Genomic DNA, 25,075 nt, shown 5'->3' on the forward strand with positions numbered 1-25,075 from the left:
ACGGGCGGGATAAGCCCGGCGAGCGACCCGCCCCAAGGATCGTTCACTGGCCAGCAATGCTGTCAATCTCACCACCTGACCTCAACTCTTAGCTTCTAGTGGCTAATACTCTATCACTCCTCCACTGTCATTGGCCCTTAGGTAGCTATTTCGGCCGACCTGCAACCGTTCCTGCCTCCGCCGCCGCCATAGAGACCGGAACTAGAATTAGAGTCACCACGAGAACCATAGAGTACTCGAGAGGACGGGCAGAGAGAACGTGACTTTCACGAGGCGGCAACCCGGGCGGGCCCGAATTCCAGGGCTGTGTCCTGGCCGAAGGAAAGGCACGGCCAGACGCCTGAACCGAGATTACCCGACCTGACCCGGGGCCCAATGACACCTTAGCTCCATATGGAGAGAAGGCCTCCCGCCCGCCCTGCTCCAAATATGGTCCTTGTGACCTCAGACCATGACTGCAGATAGCGCCGTCTTTTCTACAATGGCCGTGTACTCGCGGCGGAGCTGATAGTTTCTGGAACGGACTTAAACGTATGCATTCAAAGAGCGTCGGTTTACGGCGGAGCAGTCACCTTGGGGGGACCACGCAAGCTATCAGGCAGCCCTTGCCCAGCATATGGAGGGCGGGGGTGTGCTCCGTGGGGACCTGCCTTCCGATCTATCATACCAGGCACAGGACTGTCTTGAGTATTCACGTCTTTTCGTATTGGCCACAAATCAGATTTAATTTCACCTCACGTTTATTGAGCACGCTAGGCATTTTTTTGTGCATTTTATTCTTACAACAGCCGTGTGAAATAGGGATTACTATGCACGTTTCACAAACGATTGGTAATTGAGGCTGCCGCACGATGTAGATGAAGTCGTCCACCTTAGTTCGTTCTCTATTAAGTGTCTACTATCTGCTGGGTATGGACAAGTGCGCCAGTTGCTGCCTTCTTAAATTCAGTCTAGGGATAAAGGCAGAAATTTAAACATGCAACACACCCAACACTCCAGCGCTGCAAATGCACAAAGCATTTTGGGAGTGGCGGTGGGAAGGTTTAGTGCAGACTCCAAGCACATGGAGGTTTATGCAAAGGCGTAGGAGGCAAGAAGAGATGGGGGTCTGGGGCAAATACAACTAGAGTAGTCCAATAAGACCAGAATGAAGACATTTGGGTTATAGAGGTAGACAGGGTTAAATTAGGAACATTTTATCTGAAACTTAACCTAAGGGCAATAGTGAGAAGGGTAATTTTAGAATTGAAAGTAGGGAATGGCACTTTTTTTTTTCTTTAATGGCTAGGGAATAGTGAATGGGCTGCAGAGGGGCAAAAATGAAAGTAGGGAAACCAGCTAGGAGGCTAGTGCAGTAGTCCTTACCCCATCGGTATCATCTAGGCCTGTCAATTCCACCCCTTAAAGGCCTCCCTGAATCAGACCTAAAAAAATCTCTAAATGCCAATCCAGTTTCTTCCTTCCTACTGCTGCTACTTTAGTGTAGGCCATCATCATCCATTGCTCAGAGCAGGAGTAGGCACTTTTTCTATAGGGGCCAGATAGTGTTTTAAGCTGTGCATGCCAGATTCTCAACTACTCAAATTTAGAGCCTGAAAGTAACCACAGACAATCAGTAAACAAGCGCATCTGTGTTCCAAAAAAAATGTAATTTATGGACACTGAAATTTGAATTTCATGCAATTTTTATGTCACAAAATATTCTTTAGACTTTTCAACTATTTAAACTTTTCTCCCCCCAACTATTTAAACATTTAAAAATCATTCTTATTCTGAGCTTATGGACCCTGAAATTTGAATTTCATGCAATTTTTATGTCACAAAATATTCTTTAGACTTTTCAACTATTTAAACTTTTCTCCCCCCAACTATTTAAACATTTAAAAATCATTCTTATTCTGAGCTCATGAACCACTGAAAAATAGGGAGTGACACCTGGCCTGCCAACCCCTGGCTTAGAGCACTGCTGCGGCCTCCTAGCCACTGTCTCTACCTTTCTTACTCTAATATTCCCCATCATAATATCCAGTGTTCTTTGGAAAACATCCATCTGATCACGACACTGTCTTACTAAAATCTTTTAGTGCCTACACCACCCACAGGATTGTCCAGATTCCTTAATGTGGTTGGCAGGACCCTGCATGACCTTTAAACTTACTTCCCACTCTTCTGTCACATTCCCTGTCCAACCTTCCAGGTGACCTTTTAGCCACTGCTTCCTTTGAGCTATCACATACTATTCCCTCTACTTACAACATTCTTCCTTTCTCCCTTCTTCTTTGCCTCCTTAACTCTTCATCCTCTAGGTCTTGCCTCAGATGTTACTAGGTTAGGAGACCCTCTCCTAACATACTGTACTGCACTCATTATATCTTCCCTGCCAGACTATGAGTTCCTGAGGCATCTAGCATAGTCCCCGACACACGATATCTTAATTAATGTGTCAAGTGAATGATGTGATGTAGAAAATGGATTGGAGAACAAGGTACTGGCAGCAGAGAGGTCATCTGGGCAGCAGCACCAGTAATCCAGGTGAAAAAGGTCTGTGGCAGCAACAGTGTGTAGGGAGAGAAGTAGGTGGATCCCAGAGCTGCTATTCATCTGTTCCAGCTCCAGGTGACTTTTGACTGTTAAAAAGAAAATATTTCCTCAAAGGCAATTCTGCCAACTCTTAGGACATTTAAAAGTGTGCCCCACAGGCTTGAGAGCTTTTCCCCAAAGTGGAGTTACAAAGACACTTAGGATAATGGCAACAGCACCTCTGAGAATAAGTAACCTTCCTTATGTAACTGCTTTGAAGGGATGGCTTCTCAAGCAGAAATATAAATTCTGTAATATTTGTCTTTAAAATGTTACTTAAAAGTATTATTACTTACTCATCCAATTACTTCACTAAACTCTCTCTTCATGCTCAGTGAACATGAAGATGAGTGATTTAAGAAACTAGTTTCCTTGTAGCCCCCTCTCTACCACTGCAGAGATGGTACTGAAGCACTGGAGGAGAAACAGTTCATGTCAAAATCCATCTCCTGTTCCAAGGTGGGAGCTCCCCAAGCCATGGTCCTGCTAGTCCCCCTGCCACCCTGAGAGCCCAGTGTGGTGACCACAGCTCCAGTGTCTACCTTTAAGTGATGTGAAAGGTGGTTTCATTCCAAGAATCTCCTCTGCAAAACTTTCACCTTGTCCCCATCTCTGACAGACTCTGGGCCCCAAAACATAGTTACCTTTTCCTAGAAAGCCCTCCCCACCCTTATCTCCTGGCTAATTCCAACCAATCTGTCAATACTTACCTCAAATGCTGCCTCTTCCTCTCACCCCCAATCTTTTTGCTCTGCTCCCATAGCATCTTATACATACCACTATCATTCACACAACAAATATTTATTGAGCACTTACTGCCTACTAGGTGCTGGAGACAGCAGTGAAAAACAAAGAAAAATGACCAAATTTCCTGTCCTCATAAGGGCTCACATTCTAACACTCACCACACTGAATCCAAACCATGCCTATCCCGTCACAAGCACAGGCCCCATCTTACTCATCTTTACAGCTCCAGTGCCCATGATAGAAACTGGCAAAGAATGCAGATGCCAAGTGTAATTGAATTCAACTGAATGGCCCATCATAAGAACGTCAGCTCAGGATCCCAGCTGCTCATCCTCCTTCCTCTCTCTCTATAATTCTACCCCGTTTAGTTACTTGAAGATTTCTCCTCCATTAGATCACAACCCTTTCTTCCCCATGTGCCCTGAATCCTGTTTACTTAGCTAGACAGTTGCAAATATCCAAACTATAGGGCCCTTGTATATCTCACCACCTTTCTTGTCCCCCAATACACTGAAATGGCACTTTTAGCTTGGATCTATTTTATCACAGAATTCAGCTCTCTGCTACTCTGCTGCTGCAGTAGCCTGCTGCTAGTAGTTATGAGTCATCCCTGCCATGAGCCAGGAGAAAGTAGGAATGGGATAACACAGAAACTGCCTCATGAAAGGAATACCAGGGAACTCCCTTTACCTCCTGAACATTATACTCAATGGGATCTTTTTATCTTTTATGTTTTTATGTTATCCTTTTATTTCCTTTCAAAACAAACATTTTCCAATGCACATTACTGTCTACAAGTTACCCTCATCTCCATTCTCATTTGACCCTTTCGACAATGCTATGAAGTAGTATTATTACCCCATTTTACAGATGAGGAAACCGAGGCTCTGAAAGGGGAAGTGAACATCTCAAGACCTCAACTGTTTAAAAAAATGACTTCGGATTCAAACCAAGATTTTAAACTATTAATAAATGATTTCCACTTCATCACGATCAAGACACATTCTACCAAATGGTCTCCCATCCAAAAATATCCCAAGCTAGTGACCCTTCACCCACAGGCTCTAGAACTAACCAAAATGAACCTACTGGGAACATAAGGCCCTGGGGCTTTGCCTTCTTTGCCCGATCAGCTTGAACCTAAGAGGGGACTGCTACAACTGCTTGTAAATCTGAAGCATCAGCTCTACATATCAAGGGCCTGGCTGTGGCCCCTGCTGGCTTCTGGGGAGAGTCAGTACTCCTAGCTGGAGCTAAGGAGTGAGGAAACAGGGCTATCATTACAACCATTTAAAAAGAACACAACACATGGTTAAAAAAAAAAAAAAAACAAAAAACCAAAAAAAGAACAACTTTATTTACAGTTGAAAACTTAAACACAAAATCTTGCTTCTGAGTCTGTGATACTTCCAAGGTCTTTTGATCAAATAGGGCAGCAGCAGGCAGGGAAGCGACCACAGGGGCCAATCCAGCTTATCTTACTCAAGAGCATCACCCCGAGCAAGGGAAGGCCTGCCATGGCAGATGTGGAGGGTCTGTGAGAGATGGAAGAGAGAAGCAGCTCAGAGGAACGGGGAGGGGACAGTCCATGAGAGAAAACACTCGCAGCTCTCCTCCACACCCCGAACCCTCCTTTCCCCAAAGAACAGACCACTTTGATTCCTGCCACGGGCCAGACCTTTGGTGCCCCAGAGCAGAGTTGAGAGGTGTGTTACACAGAACCAAGAAAGGAACTAGTATTTACGGCCAATACACTGTCTCCTTTATTATTTACCCTTCACAACTCTGTGTAGTATATATTATTTATAATTAAGCAAAGGGAAAAATTAGGGTTCCAAGGGGTTTAATGGCCTGACAGTGATGGGGCTTCCTGGTCTACTTGGCTCCGAAGTCTGTGTGCTTTCTGCCAGACCGTGATGGCTCTCTGTGGAGCTCTAGAACAAAGAGCAATCCTTTTCCTTGAAGGTCTTGGTCCCAGGGTTACAAAGAAAGGAAACTCCACACCCTCTGTTTATGGCCTTGGAGTTAGCTGTCCTAAAAGAACAGGGTGAGTACACTCAGTTACTACTGTTCCCCTCCCCCCAAACATGGCCACACCCCTCTTCCTCCAGAGCACAGTGGGTCCTGGCATCATACCGCAGGCTGAGACAGAAGTTTAACCCTGGGCCCTCAAGCAGAATGTACAAAAATGTATAAATGCACTTTACAACTTGCATGGTGCTCCAGGACCTAAGCTCTATCACTGACCAGGCACTGTGTTAGTCAGCATGGTCCCTGCCTCAAGGAGTTCTCAGTCTAGAGAAAACCAGACCAACATATTCATGATACACTGTGTTAAATGCTGTAATAGAGAGATGAACCAAGTACTGTGGGCGCACCCAGGAGGGGACCAGGGAATGATTCACAAACTGATATTAGCTACATGTTCCTGGGAAGGGCTGGGAGGAACTAGGATTAGTTAAAACTACATATATACAGTATGTATTTCTATTATAAAATACGTGCCCAGTGTAGAAAATTCAAGCATATACAGGACAATATAAACTGAAAAGAAAAGTCTCTTTGCTATCTCTACTCTGCAGAGGTAACCATTACTACCAGTCAGCTATCTATCACTACAGTAATTTCTGAAAGAGTAATTCAAAATAAATAGCATCATGTTTATATAATATACTACATCTTGACTTTGTCCCTTAATTTACCTTTGAAATCTGCCAACACATACAGATCTACCTCTTTCTTTTTAAGGCTATATAGTATTCCATGGACGTGATGTATCTCTCTGTGTGTAAGGCCTGGTTACAGGGCAGGGAGCTTCGCCTTTGTACTGGAGGGACTGGAATGGAGCCATTCTCCCCTCCCCGCCCTTTTTAGCTGGCAGGGCTTCTGACTTTCAGGGCAGGGAACGGTGTTACACACCCAGCAGGCATGCAAATATTTGCTGCCACATCTCTGGTGCTCCCTAGACGCATATTTTCATGTGGAACCTCTCTGCTCTGGCCCGGACTGCTGCAGTGGACACCTCACTGGCCTCTAGCCTATCCTCCACACTGCTGCTAGAATCATCTTCTGAATAAGTAAAGTCAATTACAGTGTTCTCCTGCTCAAAATCCTTCAGTGGCTCCTACTGGCCTGGTTCTTTTTGGAGGGTCAGGCTACCCTTTGGAATCTCAGGAGCATGATGGACTCTCACCCTAGGGGGGAAAGATGTACACACTGCCTGAAGCTCACCCCCACCCTCAGGTTAACATATGAATACCTCAGCCTGCACTGGATCTCACAGCTGACCCTGGCCTCCTCTAGCCTCGCCTCTTACAGTTTGCTTTTCATATCTTCTTGCTTTGGCTATACTGAATGATTTGCAGTTTCCCTTACACTTCCCGCTGTTTCCTGCTTGATGCCTTTGCTCACGCTATTCCCTCTGCCTGGAATGCCCTCCCCAGTTTTAGCTACCCTGACAAACTCCATTCTTTCATGTGCTCAGCTGAAACATCTCTTCTGCGGTCTTCCCAAACACTCCAGGCAGACACAGGCATTCACTTTCCTTCCTTTGTCTTAAAACCTGCAGTTCACTGCTTTACTGTACTGTAATTGTCAGTTTCCCCAAGAGATTGTGAGTTCCTTTAAGGCAGGAACTGGGCCTTCCAAGTTTGTTGCCTCATCTGCAGTGTGGGACCTATCTTAATTAATGAAAGACCAGCCCACATGCCACCAATGTGTCTTTCAGAATCTTCCTCTACAGGAATGTATCACATCTACGGGAAATCCCAGATTGGGGGACAGTATTTCCTAAACCTCAGTCATTCCAACAGCAGTGTCACAGCTCTTACTATATCCACCATCCACAGGTACAATTAATTTTTAACCTATTGACTATTTGAACTCGAATACACCTCATTGTAAGCTATAATACCTGTAAAATTAGGTGCTGTATAATTATATTTTTTCCTAAGAGACAAATGTTAAAAAACATTCAATCAGCGCCACCTAAAGCAGTGTTACCCGTATTTCTCTGATAAGAAGCATCTGAAGCAACATAGCATCCTGGATCCTACCTCAAATTCACTCAGACTCTTCAGGGGGGGATCTGGGAATTAGTAGGTTTAACAAGTGCCCCTACGTGATTCTCATCTTCAGGGAAATTTTAGGAAACAATGAACTAAAGAAAGATCTCTGCTGCTTGATAGTACCAGGCTTGGGGATCACAGGGAGATTAGCAGGGCTGTCAGAGCTCACAGCCACTCTCTTTTCCAAGAGACTCTCAGGTTTTCAAAACAGAGGTTCCACGCCCCCCACCCCACCCACCCCCCATGCAGCTGTAAGTAGCCAAGAACCCAGTTCAGACTGGGTAGGAGAATCCTGAGGCCCAAAGTTCGTTTATGTATACCTAATCAAATTCAACGTAAAAAGCTTTCACAGGACCCACTGAGATAAAACCGAGGTTACTACACCTAGAGTTGTACAGAAAACTTCATTTTCACTAAAACCAAAGTCAGGACGTAAGGTAAAGCACAAAAGAAGTTGTGGAAGGAAGTTCTTCATAGGAAGGAAGTTCTTCATAGGGAGGTACAGTCGATTAAGTGACTTCACCTATCTTCTGTCTCCTTCCTATCTTCTCTTTCCAGTGACTAGGCACAGGCCTTAAATGCATGATTAGGTGATCTCTTGATTTGAATGCAATAGATTCCTGCTGGACCAATGCCACCAAGAGATTATCTCCTCCTGGGTCTTTTCTGATTGGAACATGGTGGGTTCTCAATTAAAAGACAGACTGTTATTCCCCTGTAGCCTTGCCACTCCAAGTCAGCATCAGCATCACCTGAGAGCTGGTTAGAAATGCAAAATCTTAAGTTGCATCCAGACCCACTGAATCAGAACCAGCACCTTAACAAGATATCCTGGTGATTCATATGTACTTTAAAATTTGAGAAATACTGCCTAGTAGGACTTAAAAACATCATCTACACTGGCTGTCAAACATTATTCTGCCCTCAAACAACCTGAGGGATCTGAAATACTCCTTTAGAAATCAGAGATGCTTGTAACTTCACAGCTGGGAAGAAACATGATGAAATGATACCATACTGCCAAATCTTTTACTTACTTTCCTTACTTTTCCTTACTTTCTCCCAAATCCATTACTCAGAAACCCAAAGTGGGGAACCCATCTGTGGAACGGGTTCCATCTGTGGAAGGTCAGACTGCCACCTAGATTCCCTAACACCTTAAAACCTATGAGTTTTTAACTTGGTAAAGTTAAATGAGATAATTAAAGTAAGGTTCTTAGCTCAGAATTTGAGCACAAGAAATATGCAATAAGTGATATAACTGCTTTTACTGTATTGTCCCTAAATATAAGCTATGAAAGAGTTAATTCTGAGCAAGTTAAGGTTAGAAGACTAAATTGGAGGTACCACATGTGGCTCTTTAAATTTAATTAAAATTAAATAAAAGTAAAAATTCTGTCCCCCAGTCACACCAGTCACATTTTCCCAGTGCTCAACGGTCACATGTAGCTGGAAGCTACCATAATGGACAGCACAGATACAGAACATTTCCACCATCACAGAAAGGAATGCCTACTGGAAAGTTCTGGTCTAGAGGGCCTCTGGAGCATCAAATGTCCTCCATGGAACTTGTTCTGCTTGGGGCTGTAGGCTAAAAGGAAGGGCTTATGGGGGCAAGTGTTTACGTGACCTTTGCTAATAGCGGGTGAGGAGAGGAGGGTTGATGATCGCCCGCCCTCAGAAAACAAACTCCTAACATGTATTTCCAGTAACTTTCTGTAAGGGTCTCAGAAAAATAGAGAAAAGGCCCTAAACATAAAAGGATTTCTAAATTTTACTGTTTTTGTGATCTTCTGTCCTCTGGTGGTGATCAGTGGTCAGTCTTTAGAAGGAAAAGGACTTATGAGCTCAACTTTCGTTCAGCCAAAATACGAGTAGGGGAGGGAATGGCCAGCAGCGAGGGCAGGGGGAAAGCACGTTGAGTCTGGGGCCCCCAGTACTGGCAGAAAAGAAAGCTCAGAGTGTCAACGAGGCCTGAGAAGGGAGCATTTGGCTGAACAAGAGAGTCCACGTGAGCTTCCAGCACACACTTGTGCATTCCTGCCCTGGCATTTGCTCACACCAGTTCCCTGCCTAAAATGCCTGACATTCTCCCTCTCTAGTAACTCATGTAATAAATTTTAACTGAATGCCTGTAAGTGCCAGATGCTGTGAACACAAAGTAAGTCACAGATGGAGGTGTGCACAGTCATTAAGATGGTCTGGTATTTGCCTAGATCTCCATTTGAAAAAAAAGGCAGAGTCCAGAAAAATCAATTCTAGATAATTTGGTTAAGTATACAAATAAAACTATAGAAACATTAGAAAAAATACAGAAGGCATTATGATTGAGGTAGTAAGGACCTTCTTAAAGAAGATAAAACACAACACAAGGGAAAAGATTAAAAATTTTGATCTCCTCAAAATTTAGAACTTCCGTTTAACAAAGGATATCACCAAAGTTAAGAAACCCACTGCCAGTTTTTTCTTAAAATATATTCTAGACAAAATGGTCAAAACATGTAAAGAACTAAGACTCAGAATGTATAATTATTCAAATCATTAAGAGAAAGGTAAAATAAGATATTTGCTACAAACATCTTATAGCATGTTATATCAGTTTTGTTTTGTTTAAATACAACATAGTTTTACATGAATGGAGGAGGAAAAGTCTTCCAGACATAAGATCAAATGGAAATAAAGTGATGAACAAATAGTATGATGCCATTTTGGAAAAACAAAGCCTCCCAAAATTAGATGGGCAAAGAAAAGGCCCTATGGACATACATCAAACTGATGAACAAGTTACCTCTGAGGAGGGAAGTGGAATGGGGATGTGGATGGGGGTGAGCTGTTAAGGGGAGGGCCTTAACTGTTTTCTGTGGAAATTTTCATACCTCATTTCAGGAGATGATGTTGCTTTCATAACTAAAAATAAACAACCAAATGAAATTGTGAACCTGGATTGGATTTCTTTTTTTAGAGCTAAAAAAAGTTACTTTGTGGACAACTGGGGAAGTTTGAGCATGTACATTAGACAATACTATTGTGATTATGCAGGACGCTCTTATTTTTAGGAGTCGCTTGCTGAAGTATTCTGGGGTAAAGTGTCAAGAAGTCCTCAACTTCCAGATGGAAAAGAAATGAAGCAAGGGAAAGGAAGGAAAGAAGGAAGAGGAGCAGGAGAGGAATGGAAATGGGAAGAAAGGGAAGAAGGGAAAGAAACAAATGTCAAAGTAAAATGATAAAACAAGAATGTTAAACATTGGTGAATCTAGGTGAAAGGTAAATAGGTGTTCAGTGTACTATTCTTCCAACTTTTCTGCAGGTTTGAAAATTTAAAAAAAAAGAAAAAAAGAAAAGAAAGGCAAAGCACTACCATCCTTTTCCTAGCTGGAAGTGATCAATTTCTTTCTTGAACTCTTACTAATCCTTAACAACATCACTCATATTACTAGTGATCACCTCAGAGAATGTGTTTTATTCTCCATAAGCTCCTAAAGGGTAGAGGCATCTTTCAATTCTTTCCCCCATCCCCATGCTCAGAAAGATGCCCAGCACAGAGCAGGCAGTGAGTGACAAGTCTGGGTAGGAAGTGAGTCTATGTAGGCTGAGAAATGTGTCACATTCACCTATGAGGCTGGCAAATACAAAGTCAGGGGCTGGAACTGCAGCGTCGGTTCTGATGAGAGGCATGATAGGGGTGTCTCCTGGCTGCCCAGGCTGGTCCCAGAAAGGAGTGACCCAGGGATGGAGCCAGGTCTTCCTAACGGGACTGCTAAATGGAATTAGAGTCTAAGAGTGCTGTCAGAAAGTGCCTGATGGTTTTCAGGTTGATACTTTGTAAACTATAAAGTGTTAGAAAAGTAAAGTGTCCTACCAACCCTTTCTCTTTTTGATGCTTACAGTGACCCGAGGAGATATGTATTATCACCATTTGGCAGATGAGAAAACAGGCTAAAGAAAGGGAAGTGACTTCTCCCAGGGCATGCAGAGAGGAAATGGGCTCAATCCCGTGTCTTCAGGTCTAAAGTTCTTTCCACTAGACCATGCTGCCTTCTCTGGGGTCCTGACTCCTGCTCAAGAAAGACACACTTACCTGATTCAGTCTTCCTCTGGACTACATCTCTCCACACTGTGAGATCACCACAGGCAGCTTGGGTTTATTGTTGGGGCCTGTGGGAACATTCTAGGAGAGAAAGCACAGTGGTGACTCCTCCACTCAGACACTCCCCCACCACACACTTACTGATGCCTGCAGGCCCCTAGGCTAAGGACTGAGAGCTTACAGGCTGATCTGACAACAGTCTGTAGCCTAGCAGACAGGGGAAGAATATAATACCTATCAAAGAGAAAATGTACAACATTTAGAAAACATCAAACCCATGACATGTAACACTGTAGTAAGTCATAAGAGAGAGTTGTATACAGGGTGAGGAAGCAACTAAACTGCTGCTTACACAGGCTAGGGAAGGATTCACAGAACAGGGAATATTTGAGCTGGGCCCAGAAGGATGGATGGGATCCCACCAGGAGGAAAAGAAGGGAGAACACTTCAGTAGAGGAAACAGCATGAGCAAAGACTTGAGGGCAGGAAGGAGCAAGAGGCAGGGACGTGTATGCATGTTTAGAGGAGGGCTAGTAGCCTGATGGGACTAGAATGTGGAAGTGGCAGTGGCAGAAGGGGTCGTGGAGAGGGAGGCAGGGACCCGATCATGAAGGACCTTGAGTACAATGCTGAGGAGGATTTTCTCAACTAGATGGAGGAGACACCAGAGGTCAAACCTCAGTAGGCACCGCACCAGAGAGGCTGAGGGCCCAGAATACTTGGGAGGTACATGATCTCTCCTCCCTCTTCTCCTCCCTGTAACTGGAGGAGTGAAGCCTGGGCCTAACCAGAGCCCACTCATGGTCCTCCTACTCCTCGACACTAGTGAGGTAGTACTAGGCCAGCATGGCTTAGAAAGAGGGGATCAGAACAGGACTCACCTCAATCTTTCTCATCACCAGAAGTCCATCAATGATTTTTCCTGTGGGAAGAGTATGAGCTGGACTTTATATTACTCTCATTTGCACAGTACGTTCCAGCCTCCAAGGCCCATTCTCAGCCATAATCTCATTTGATCCTCAGACTAACATCAGCAAATTAATATTCAGTGGAAGTGAAATGTTGCCCAAGGTCACAGGTGGTAAGTAGCAGAGTTAGGGCTCAAAACTAGGTCTGAGCAATTGCAAAGCTCCACTATACCATGCTGCCTCTGTGTGGTATTTCTTTTTTCTGTGTGTGTGTGGTATTTCTTAAGTGCTACCATCCCCCCTCAGACACACCTATCGCCCAGGTGCTTACTCACTACATCAGATGGCCCCTTCATCCTCCCCTTTAGCTCTCTAACCACAAATCCTCCCCACCTCCCATGGCTTCCACCTTTCCTACTACTACCAAGGGCAGTTACACCTGACGAGCACTCTTGGTACAAGAGTCAGGGGACCAGCTCCACAGGAAGTTCCACTCTGGGTGAATTGGGTTTGGACTAGGACAGGAATAGGACTCACCAAACACCACGTGCTTCCCATCTAGCCAATCACACTTAGAGCAGGTGATGAAAAACTGGCAGCCATTGGTACTGGGACCACTGTTTGCCTGATGGAAACCAAATATATTTGCAGTGAGTCTTCCTGGCCATGTGAGGCAAAGGACAAAACTCCCCAAAAGAGCCTGTAGCCCTGAGTCCTCCATGCTTTCTTTCAGCAAACCTGACGGAGCATCTACTATGAGCTAGGACCCAAGGATACAGAGAGGAACAGAATACACAATTTCTGCCCTCAAGGAGCTATATCCTTGAATAAATGTACATTTCTCCTACAGTGTGAATTTTTATAATGGGAACAACTGATTATAGAACCAGATTTGCTGTATTTAGTCCAAAACCAGTAATAACTGGATTACACTTACAAATTAGGTACCAGCTGAGAAAAAGCCTCTTGCCTGTGCCATAAGCTACTTTGTCTGAATGACTCTGTACTATCCCTTAACAATGGTAATAAGAAAATTTAAGGGGCAAGAAGCTGCTATGCTAGTGCTATGCTAGAAAAAAAGACTGCATTTAATCAATGACATTTGCTTTTTACAGCTACACCCAAAATCCTTTATTATTGAATTTTATCAGTAAAAGTTTTTAAAATCAAGAATCTCAAATTCTTCAGCCATATCCCTTCCCTTTTCCTCCCTTGAAATTGTCTTTATATCATTATATTTCACAATACGTTATAAAAGAACAGGCTATAATTACAACGCAAAGCAATCAGCAAACCCACATCACGTTTCAGCAGCACTGCCTTACCACAATGTCTGTGTAACTATGTGAGTATTTCAATGCATACTTACATTATTTTGGAAAAAAATTCATGGAAAATGGAAAATTGAAAGAACTAGTACTATTAAGAGCACAGGTCTCATCAAAGTAATACTACAGAGGCAACACTGGAAATCATTAGAAAGGTCACTAGCCTTAACTGGATGCTTAATGGAATTAAATTGGTTGAGTCTGTGTTCAACACTGAAGGAATAAAAATATATATGAAATACATTAAAGACATTGTCTAGGGGTAAGCTCTAATTAGGGATGTCACATTATACTTTAGAAACTCCCCATGTGAGACGAGGCTATTTGGGGTTTTCGTACATGTATGCAGGAACATCTCACATATGAAAGCAAGGGACAGCCCGAGCCAGTCAGAATAGACCTACACTCTGGAATGAGGGTAGACTCCTCAGTGGTCCCAATTCTTCCTTCCTTCCTCTCTCCCTTCTTTCTGTTTCTTCTATCGATCTATCTATCTATCTATTTATCTATCTTGCTGCTCAATGTATAAACATTTATTAGCAAGCAGGCAGGAAAACAGTCATACAACATGCGTTTTTAGCTCAGGGAACTCTCTGCCCAGGGAACTCTCTGCCCTTAGCCACTCACTTATCCATTCTTCCAGGCAGGATAGCTTACTGGTTTAGGGAATAAGCTCTGGAGCCAGATGACTGAGCTTGAATCCCAGCTCCATCACTGACTGGGATCTAGTTTAGCCACATAACCTCTCTGTGCCTCAGTCTCCTCATTTGTACCTATCTCAAAGGAATAACAAGAGAAGTAAAATGAATTAATGCAAATAAAGTGTTGTTGAGTATGTGCTCAACATTAGCTTTTATTCTGATTATCTTTCAGTCATTCATCAGTATCTGCTCAGCACCTTGCTGTATCAGGTATTAAGGCTTGGAGGTCAATGAGACTCAGTCCCTGCCCTTGAGGAACGCATGATTTAGTGGAGGATGGAAGGAAAAACACTTATGCTACAAGATGTGTGACAGCATAACTTAACTAGTGTCAGCCTGAAGGGAGCAGAGACCAAGGCTTCCTTCCATTTTCTAACTCCTCCCCAGATGCTAACATAGTGGCATGCAGTCCTCATGGCGATGATCCAAGCCCACTTAAGCCACTTCTGCACTCTTTACCCATGTTTGCCCAGCCTCACTTTCCTAAAAGAGACTTGTACACTCTTTGCTATGCTAGGCTCACCCAATTATTATGGCAGCCTCCTAACTGGCTTCTCTGCCCTACCCTCTCCACTCCTGTCTTCCATTCACACTGCAGCCAGGGTCTTTGTCTTAAAACACCAAATTGATCAGCCCTGCTCAAAAAAGTGCATTGCTCTCCATATCCTATAAAATAAGTCCACATACCTCATCCTTATTCTGGCATTTAAAGCCCTACACCCACCTGCCTCTCCGGTGGTCTCTACTAGTCATTCCCTCGCCATTCACATCACTTTCCTCACTTTCTGTCCCTTGCCCATGCCACCCTGCTATTTCATGGTCACACATCTTTTGTCTAGGCAGTTTGCTTGACTTGAAATGCCATCTGGTAGAGAACTTCTTTGGATCCTTGCAGCAATTACTCTCATTCCTTGGGGCCCTCACAGTACTTTTACATACACTGAGGTACCCTCCCCTTATTACACTGATGGCATGAATTATACTACACTGGTCACGTCATTGTGCATGTGTGATTCCCCCACTAGATGTTAAATGTCGCGAGGCCAGGGATCAGGCCTGTATCCTTATGCCTTACCATGAGGCCTGAAACAGTGTATGTCAACAATCTTTATTTGATGAATGGCTGAGCAGATGAGTGGAAGAGTGGGCAAGCATGACGGAGAGTGTGTGCACGTAAATACTGGGTCTGGGGGAGTGAGACTTGGGGCACTGACAGAAGGAAACGGGGATGACAGGAGGGAGGGCGAGGCTTGAAGAGTGAAAGAGAAGCAAGGTGGGAGGGGTAAGGGGAAATGAGGAGTGAGGGGTGAGTAAGGGCAAGTGAAGGGGGAGCGAGTGGGGATGTGCAGGTGAGGGGCTGAAGGAGGTGGGCAGAGCAGGGTGAAGGGAAATGAGATGGGTGAGTGGGTATAAGTGGGAAGGAAGGGTACGGGGATGGGGAAGGAGTGGTGGTGAGCGAGCTGAAAGGGGAGACCAGCCAGAAGGCAGTGTAAACGAATGGGGGCTGTGAGAGTCCTGGTGAGCGGTGTGATAGGGGCGTGAACACTGGGTCTTGAAAGCACAGCTGGCTACATTCTAAGCAGCAAGGCTGAGTGCCCAACCACACGTCCTGGCTCAAACAAAGTAAGAAAACACACATCAGAGTTCAATTTTGGTTCCCCAGCCTGCTAGTGGATCCAGCCCAACAAAATCAAACCAGACTGAGGAAAGAGGTGGGCAGTACAGAGGTGAATCCTGGGTCAAGCAAGGGAAGGAAAGCATTTGCTTCCATCCCAAGAGACAGCACTGGGCCTCAAGAGTGACCCAGAAGTCAGCTGGCTATAAAACTAGCCCAAAACTTTGACTGGTCCCAACTTACCATGGAAAGCAAGCCTGGAGCTGAGTGTCTAAGCTTAAAATTTTCATCTGCAAATGGCCCCCGGTAGATACTGGCGACTCCAGTACCATCTCCCTGAGCAGAGAGAAGGGAAGTGTTAACAACTTGTGAGCATTGGCCCCTAGAGCCCAGGGGAAGCAGTTGCTGTACCCCAAGCCTCACTGCTTTAAAGTCCTCTTACTCTTTTTTTAAAAATTATTATTATTATTATTTTTTTTTTTTTTGCGGTACGCGGGCCTCTCACTGTTGTGGCCTCTCCCATTGCGGAGCACAGGCTCCGGACGCGCAGGCTCAGCAGCCATGGCTCACGGGCCTAGCCGCTCCGCGGCATGTGGGATCTTCCCGGACCGGGGCACGAACCCGTGTCCCCTGCATCAGCAGGCGGACTCTCAACCACTGCGCCACCAGGGAAGCCCAGTCCTCTTACTCTTGCAGGTCACTTTGGGAGCCACACCTGTTTGACCCTATCTTGCAATCAAAGCAAGCCCCATCCAAAGAACGTGTAGCCCACAACCTGGCCAGGCCATCTCATGGGCTGGAAAAAAAACAACAGGTCATAGCTGGGCCTCTAGAAAGATAGGCTAAGACACAAGCAAAGCAGAGGACAGCAGTACAGTGATCACATTTATAATCGATGCCTCGATGCCCTTCCCAAAGATTCTCATGCCTGCAGACATATAAGAGAATATATTTAACTGCCTATGGCTCCACTCCCCCAACTATGCAGGTGGGTGGGCTCTTGGAAGTGTAATCTATACAACAGGATACCACACTCCTGGTCAAAGTTGAAGTCAGGGGAGGTCCAGGGGAGGATGCCTAACTCATGCAGGGCCAACTAGAGTTCCTTCTCTGGGAAACATGAAGTAGAATAGCTGCTCTCTTGAGGTTGAACTTGTATCATGTAAACCTGGAAGCTGGAGATAACTATCTTCTTCAAGGTGGACTGGAGAAGAGAAAGAGAATGCAACACATGTGTAGAGAGTGCTAGAGAAACAGAGAGAAGGGACTCATTGGTTCTGTGGCTCTCTAGTTCCTAGATCTATTTCTTCCTTTGGGTTCCAGGAAACACCTTGTCATAAATCCCCAATTTATGCTTAAACTAGCTCTATTTGTGTTATCTCTTTGCTCTTCCACTAACTCTGTGGAATAAGCATTATCATCTTCCCCATTTTTCAGGTGAGCAAACTTAAGTCAGGGTAATAAAGCAACTTGACCAAGGCCATATTTGCAGTACTTTAAATAGAATCCCTGGGGTTTAAAGGTAATATCGAGAGAGTGCCAAAAGACCAATCTCTCCCAGCCAGTTAGTAAAGAAAGAGAATATTAGGACTTCCCTCATGGCGCAGTGGTTAAGAATCCACCTACCAATGCAGGGGACACAGGTTCAAGCCCTCGTCCGGGAAGATCCCACATGCCGCGGAGCAACTAAGCCTGTGCGCCACAATTGAGCCTGTGCTCTAGAGCCCGCGAGCCACAGCTACTGAGCCCACGCATCACAACTACTGAAGCCTGTGCACCTAGAGCCCATACTCCGCAACAAGAGACGTCACTGCAATGAGAAGGCCAGACACCACAATGAAGAGTAGCTCCCGCTCACTGCAACTAGAGGAGAGTAGCCCCCGCTAGCCACAGCTAGAGAAAGCCCACACACAGCAATGAAGACCCAACGCAGTAAAAAAAAAAGACTATTGGGTAAATGATGGAATGTGGAAACACTGACCTAGTGTAGAATCAAGGGGCCCTTACTGGAGCAAAGACTACTAAAGGGAATTAACATAAGCCAAGGAAGAAAAGAAAACTCTCAAATTCAAGTCAATATTTGACTAAAAATTATTGGGACTTTCCTGGTAATGCAGTGGTTAAGAATCCACTTGTCAGTGCAGGGGACATGGGTTCGAGCCCTGGTCCGGGAAGATCCCACATGCCGTGAAGCGACTAGGCCCGTGCACCACAACTACTGAGCCTGTGCTCTAGAACCCGTGGGCCACAACTACTGAAGCCCGTGCGCCTAGAGCCTGTGCTCTGCAACAAGAGAAGCCACCGCAGTGAGAAGCCCACGCACCACAACGAAGAGTAGCCCCTGCTCGCTGCAACTAGAGAAAGTCCGCGTGCAGCAACGAAGACCCAACGCACCCAATAAATAAATAAATAATAAATTTATTTTTAAAAAATTATCAATAAAACTAAGCTCTGTATAGTGGAAAGACTGGATTTGAGTTTCAGATCTATCATTATTGGGCTGGGGAAGTCACTTCCTATCCCTGAGCCCCAGTTTCCTCAACTATCAAGTGAGGATAAAATCACCTACTCCTTATACCATTGCCATAAAGACCCAATTAGTGTCTATGAGAAAAGTTTTGCAATCCATACAGCACTATGTAAATGTAAGCTATTATACCTTTAACTCCACATAAATATATACATACATACATACAGAAGGAAAACATGTTCATTTCCAATTTCCCAATAAACCTAGAGAACAGAACAGTTACCACATCATTCTCTATATAATCATACTATCTATTGTACTCCAAAAGCCACAGTAGGGAAAATGACAAAATTAATTTGTAGGGCAAACAAGAGAAAGCAACTTAAATCTTCAATAACAGTGGGTTGATCAAACAGATTCATTGTCTATTCATAATGGAATATTAGGTAACTATTAGAAAGATTGTTTTGGAAGAAGACAATGACAAGGAAAAATGCAGACAATTATCAAGCACAAAAAAGTTAAAACACACATATGATCTTAAGTCTGTTAAAAATAATATTTGACACACATATATATGCAATGATAAGACAGGCAGCTTTAAACTAAAATGCCAAGAGTATATTCCTTGGGAGGCGAGATTCCTCGAGAGATGATTTATTTTCATTTTTGTACTTGTCTTTTGCAATCAGAAAAAACCCAAAAACAAATATTATTAAAACAAACAAATATTCTTGGTCCAACTTTAGAAGGTCTCAAATCCTGCTTCTGCCTCTTGCTCATTCCATTTTTTCTGCCCTAAGGGTAGCTCTGAGTAACTGCTTCTCTCTGACACTCAGCCTTCTGGCTGACCAACTGCTATCTAACCCTGGGGCTATCAGCTAGTGATCAAATGTGCCTGGCAAAGATTCTGGCAATGACCCGTAAGAAGTTGGTCCTGTCCCTGCTAAGACAATATGGCAGTATAGGAGCCTATGGGAAGAAAGGAAAGAAGGCAGAGAATAGCTTCTCAGCCCTCTTACCAGCCAATAAAAAAGTATATGGTCACCCCAAGCCCTACTATGATCAGTGGTGACCAGGTGTTGCAAACTTAAATGCCTACAGGGGCAGATGACATAAATAAGGGAAGGAAATGGTTTGATAATAAGGAAACATCGTGTCTAAAGGGAGCAGTTACTTGACTCCAACCAACTGTCGCTGCATGAGAAACTCAGGCCTCATGTACCCCTACTTTCCATATGTTAAAGAGAAAAATTTTCGGTTAAAATCTCCCAGTTCTGCGAAATCAAAGAGAAAAAACAAAACATATCTGTTTTTGATTCAGCCCCAAATTTGCCACTTTGTAAACTTACCTAGATAGGAAAGAGCGAGATCTTAAAAAACTCCTGAGAGTCAAACTAAATTTACATATAAAGGAGAAAGAATGTCTCCCAGATCCAAGAAAACAGAATCATGACTAACCAAATGATATTAATAAGAAAGATCATGCACAGAAGTGGGTGGCTAAGGAGAAAAGTGGGCTTAAGAAAGCATAAATGTGGTTTATTCAGCACCTTCCAAAGTTGGAGGAAGCGGAGGAGGCTTGATATGGGGATACATACAGTCTCGTCACAATAAAGTCATGCTTAGCAGTGAAGGATTAGTTCATTGGGCTCTCCCAGTGAATAGGGAAAACATCCTTCCAGAACTCTCTTGCTCTGATTCCTTTCCCACTAATGAACTTCAGATTAAAAAAAAACTCAGGTTTCCAGAAGTGGACAGGAAAATGGGGCATAAGCATTTAGCTCACTGGAAAGGGACTTAACAACCATTTAGAAAAAACAAATTGCATCCGATTTCTAGCTAAATTCTATGTGACCAATTAATTTGGGTCTGTCATGGATCATCTACTAGTATGCTGGGAAAGTTCACTTTCTGGCCCTAAAAGGCTGAGATTTGGACATCAGTGACTCAAAGTGCTGATATCTGTCATCTAGTGATGCAGTGAGTAGTAGCCATCGAAGGACATTCCCATCCCCACCCTCTCCTCCATCAAACTTGGCCATTGTTCTCAAGCCTTAAGACTGGGTCCCTGAAGTAAAAACAGCAGCAGCTGCAATAACAACAAAAAACCAAACCTATAAGTCCTTAATAGGCAAGGAACAATACTTACATTAACAAAATCTCCACCCTGGATCATGAAATCTTTTATGACCCTGAAACAGAGAACAAAGCATCCTGAGAGAAGATTCTGTGGTTTAGAATAATACTGATTTCAAAATATAATGTTTATCACTTTGGCTTTTAATAAGTCTTCAAATCAGTTGCTGAGTTCACAAAAACATCCCTTCTCAAGATCTAAGAATTATCCTCCGTTTTGTTTTCCTAAAAGCCCCCCAGTATGGCTTGCCAAAGGCCTTACCTGTGGAAGGTGCTCCCTTTGTATCCTATTGGAACCCCATCTTTTCTATAACCAAAAAGAAAGACTTGGAATGATGACAGGTAATCATAGGCCTTTCCAATTTACCACACACCTGAACCAAAGAAACTCTCCTAAAGATGGTCAGAGAAGAGAGATAAAGTAGACAAATGAACTGAAGATAGACCCGTGGGGGATTACCTTCTATTACTGCCACCAGCAATCATTCAAGGCCTGCCGGTGGTTCCCCAATACCCTCATTGCAGCCCCAGGACACCCCTCAGAAGAAAGCAAAGAACTCAACCACGTCTGAGACTGACCTGAATTCTCCAGTGCAGAACTGCCTGAAAGGGAAAGGAGTGAATGATTCAGTCACCATGGCATCACAGTTGTGAGCGCTCCTAACCTCGGAGGAGAGGGCACAGACATCGGCGCTAGCAAGCCCACCTACCGTCTAGTCAGATGTCCAGACACTCAGGCATACAGATTAACAACATAAATTGACACGGTAACAGTCAAGACTATTCAGAGCGATACCCAGAGGAATCGGTTCTCAACGGCAGTGAGTGGACGGACAGAGGCAGGCAGACGATTCCACAGACTGTGGCCCAGCTTCCGGTTTAGTTAATCCAGCAAAGCTGGAACATCTCCTCACCTAAAATTCTCGGCTGTCTTAGGCACAACGTCTGCAAAGAGCTCGATCTTCATGCGGCCAACTTCCTGCAACCGGCGGGAGACGGTCAGAAAGCCCAGTCCAAGCCCATGAAGGCCTTACTGAGCAGGGAACCCTCCCTCCCACATGCCTCTTGGTCTCTCCCACTTCCGCCTCCAAAGCCTACGCTAGCCTTCCAACCAGTCCCTCCGTAAGCGGGGCGCCACGACTGGCAAGACTCCTCCTCTTCCTCCCCAATCCCGCCCCGCAGGTCTGTAGGTTCTGGTCCAATTTCACTTTCTGGCTTTCCGAATCCGTTACCCCGGGGGAGGGGATGAAATCTGCCTGTAAGACCCCGTGCACTTTCCCTTCGGCGGTGGGCTGGGTGGCTGCCAGGACCTCACCTGGCCGCCAATGCTGACATCAAAAAACACCACGGGATTGACAGGGCTTGAATTTGCCACCGCCATGGCTCCGACCCGGAAGCAGAAGTCGGCAGCGCGGGGTTCCGGCGAACCTAGTCCCTGCTCTGAGGGTTTCGTCTCCGGCGCAGGCGCAGGAAAAGCCGACCGAGACCAGGCCCCGCCCCCGGAAGTTCTCCGCCTCCAGCGCCAAACTGGGTGCTGCGTGGGTGGTCAGCGCCTCCTTCCTTACTGACCACGCGGACGTCAGCCAGCTGTTAGTTCACCTGACTCCTGAGCTGGGAGGAAAAACTCGGCATTTTTTGCTCAAGGTCAACGGACATCCCGCTCACTTGGCTACACTAAGTGCAGTACAAATTATTCTCGCTCAGGCCAGGGGGCTTGGACTAGGCAGTCTTCAGGGTCCATATTAGCCTTTGAAATTAAGACCTATGTGAACCGTCATACGTGCGGTTTTCTACCCCTGTCCACTAGTGTGGAGCCCCACGGAAGCAAGAACTGTGTTCATCCTCAGCGCTTAGAACAGCCTGGCATATCAGGCTTGTTCAGTAAATACTCAGCACTTCCTTGAAGTCAGGACGCTAGGATTTTTGTTTTTTTGGTTCATGAATATTTATTAAAATTCGAAGTTGGAGAATTCCCTGGTGGTCCAGTGGTTAGGGCTCTGGGCTTCCACTGCAGGGGGCACGGGTTCAATCCCTGGTGGGGGAACTAAGATCTTACATGCTGTGCAGCATGGCCAGTAAATAAAATAGGCTTAAAAAAAATTGAAAGTTGTTTCCTCTCCTATCCCATGAGCATCCATCCAGCTGCCTGTCAACTGTTAAGATGCATGACTGCTGTCATAAATGCCCTTGAAATCTTCAGGGTAACACATTTGCCTTTACTTAAAACTTCTTGCTCTCTGCGTTGTAGCCAGTACCTCTCTTGACACCTTTATATAAAAGATCTCCAAAATTTGCACCCCAAGCAAGCCATCCATGGATTAAAAACGTGTACCCAGGATGAACAAGTTGGCCCAGAAAGGTCAAGGATTCAAGTCCACCCCTTCAATTTTCAGCTTAGTGCCTACATAGTGCTTAACTTCCTGCATAGTGCCTGTTCGCCCATGGATACAGCATTAAGTTTGTGCTTTAAGACCCCAGCAGCGGTTCTCATCCCTTTGGTACACAACAAGAGCCGTCTCGTACCTTCTAAAAGCAGGACGCTAGGATTTTAATTCCAGTTCTGACACAGGCTTCCGCTTTCGTCACTCCAAATCATTTACTGCAGACCAGCTAGAGCTTTTAAAATCAATCGGCTTATAAATCACTCCTGGTTCCCCGTATTTAGCATAAAATCCAGTTTCTTACATAAAAGGCCTACCTTACATTATCTGGCCGCCACCTTTTTGGGACTCTGGCCTTCTGTTCCTCGAGGTCATGGAGTTCCCATACTCTCTTTAGGGCCTTGGTACTAGCTGTTAACTGTCTTTAATATTCTTCTAGATCTTAATGGGGATGGGGAGTGGTCTTGTAGCTCAGGTCTCAGCTCAGATATCACTCAGGAACATTGCACGCAATCTAAAGTAGCCCTCCGTCACACTATCAGATACATTACTGGTTTATTTTCTTCATGCTATTCACCATCCAAAATTTTATGGTTTCCCCACCTTACCTGTAGCCTCACACCCATTTAACTCCATGAAAATGAAACCGAGTCCCCCTAAACCTGGTTCCTCTGCCAAGCTTATGAATAACTTATCTAAACCTTTATTCCCTTTCTTGTCCACCTGTTTCCATGAAGACTGAGGAGTACCAAAGAAAAGGCGGGACCGAAACTGAGCAGGACCCTGCAGGACACTCCCGTGTACAAAACCCTTTCCGTGTACCCCGTTTCTTGTTTGTAGAAAAAGGCTTCAGCCTCCTAGACCTTCCCTGAGTTACAAAGTGCAGATTCAAGCAGATACTAATTAAGGAAGTGAGGGAATGCAGAAACAAAGGAAAAGCAGTCAAAAAGTTATAGTTCAATCACTTCGCTGCACACCTGAAACTAATACAACTTTGTTAATCAACTACACTCCAATAAAATTTTTTAAAAATTACAGTTCAGTGATAAAACAGAGTCCTAGTTCCTTCTCATGGGATATACATAACAATCTGACACAGAAATTTTGAGTTCTGTAGGAACTAAGGTCCCCACCTAGGTGGAGGATAGTAACTACCTTCTGAGACTCCAGGCTGGTAGGAACTAGAAGGTTGAGGATTGAGATTCCTGGAACACCACCCTGTTACCTCACCACCAACAAATCGGAAGAAAGTCATACACCCTGAAGCTATCACCCCAAAAGTTGCCTTTAAAAACTCTTCCCTGAAAACCATTGGGGAGTTCAGGTCTTTTGAGCAGGAGCCGCCCATTCTCCTTGCTTGGCCCGTGCAATAAGCCTTCCTCTGCTCCAAATTCCAATGTTTGTTTGTCCTCACTGTGCTTCAGGCACATGGACTTGGGTTCAATGACAAAAACCGAGACCCTCCTTGCCTGTCTTCACAGGTGTGCCCACTATTGAATAGCACACAGTAGGGATTCAATAAATAGATTCAATGAATCCAGTAAATTGGGTAAGGCTTAGATTCAATATCACAGCTATTATTTTCTATATCCTTTGACCATCCTTTCTAGTTCAGTGGTCTGAGGAAGCAAGGATTACACATAAAAATTCAGTTTTTCTCAACTTAAGGGGTCTTTTAAAAAATTTCTGGTTACTTTTTCTCTCCCCTTGGTCTCCCTCTCTACCTCCAATTGAAGGTGAAGAAGAAAGAGGAGGAGAATAAGGAGGGAAAGGGGCAGGAAGGGAAGGAGCAGCAGAAATCATCCTTCAGTATAGTTTTATACCAACTATTTAGAATAATTTTTTAAAAATTGATAATATCCAATGCTGATGAGGTTGTGGAAAAACTAGCACACTCAAACTGCTAGTGAAAATAAATAATGTCTAGTATTTGTTAAGCTTTAACTAAGTGCTAAATACATGCTTCATTTCATTTTGTCCTCACAACTCTATGGGATAGGAACTACCATTGCTCCCATTTTATGGATTAAGAAATTGAGGCTTAAAGAATTC

At 44.4% G+C, this 25,075-nt stretch overlaps 1 protein-coding gene across 3 annotated transcripts; it reads right to left on the minus strand.

The window, feature by feature from the left end:
• Window positions 1-4,662: 4,662 nt before the first annotated feature.
• PPIH (peptidylprolyl isomerase H) lies at window positions 4,663-22,068 on the minus strand. 3 transcript variants are annotated; one of them, XM_007110046.2, is made up of 10 exons: window positions 21,958-22,066; window positions 21,557-21,621; window positions 21,222-21,245; window positions 20,905-20,949; window positions 20,656-20,698; window positions 16,277-16,369; window positions 12,927-13,014; window positions 12,363-12,403; window positions 11,473-11,562; window positions 4,663-4,862 (listed from the first exon to the last, which is right to left on the minus strand). In XM_007110046.2, exons 1-9 carry the CDS (start codon window positions 22,021-22,023, stop codon window positions 11,494-11,496), a joined length of 534 nt encoding a protein of 177 aa, XP_007110108.1. In that variant the 5' UTR covers window positions 22,024-22,066; the 3' UTR covers window positions 4,663-4,862; window positions 11,473-11,493. The 3 variants fall into 3 exon arrangements, with proteins under 3 accessions (XP_007110108.1, XP_007110111.1, XP_007110109.1); XM_007110047.3 differs by lacking the exon at window positions 4,663-4,862 and adding an exon at window positions 4,870-5,361 and having other exon boundaries at window positions 21,958-22,068; XM_007110049.3 differs by lacking the exon at window positions 21,222-21,245 and having other exon boundaries at window positions 21,958-22,068.
• Between the last annotated feature and the right edge of the window lie 3,007 nt (window positions 22,069-25,075).

Source organism: Physeter macrocephalus, chromosome 3 (assembly GCF_002837175.3).
Source record: "Physeter macrocephalus isolate SW-GA chromosome 3, ASM283717v5, whole genome shotgun sequence".
NCBI lineage: Eukaryota > Metazoa > Chordata > Mammalia > Artiodactyla > Physeteridae > Physeter > Physeter macrocephalus.

What these genes read in the sequence shown, in the direction of transcription:
- PPIH (XM_007110046.2), bottom strand. Translation starts at nt 22,023, where the DNA reads ATGGCGGTGGCAAATTCAAGCCCTGTCAATCCCGTGGTGTTTTTTGAT. An exon ending in TTCTGCACTGGAGAATTCAG is followed by an intron (nt 20,950 to 21,221) that starts GTCAGTCTCAGA and finishes TTTTGGTTATAG; the next exon opens with AAAAGATGGGGTTCCAATAG. An exon ending in AAAGGGAGCACCTTCCACAG is followed by an intron (nt 20,699 to 20,904) that starts GTAAGGCCTTTG and finishes TCTCTGTTTCAG; the next exon opens with GGTCATAAAAGATTTCATGA.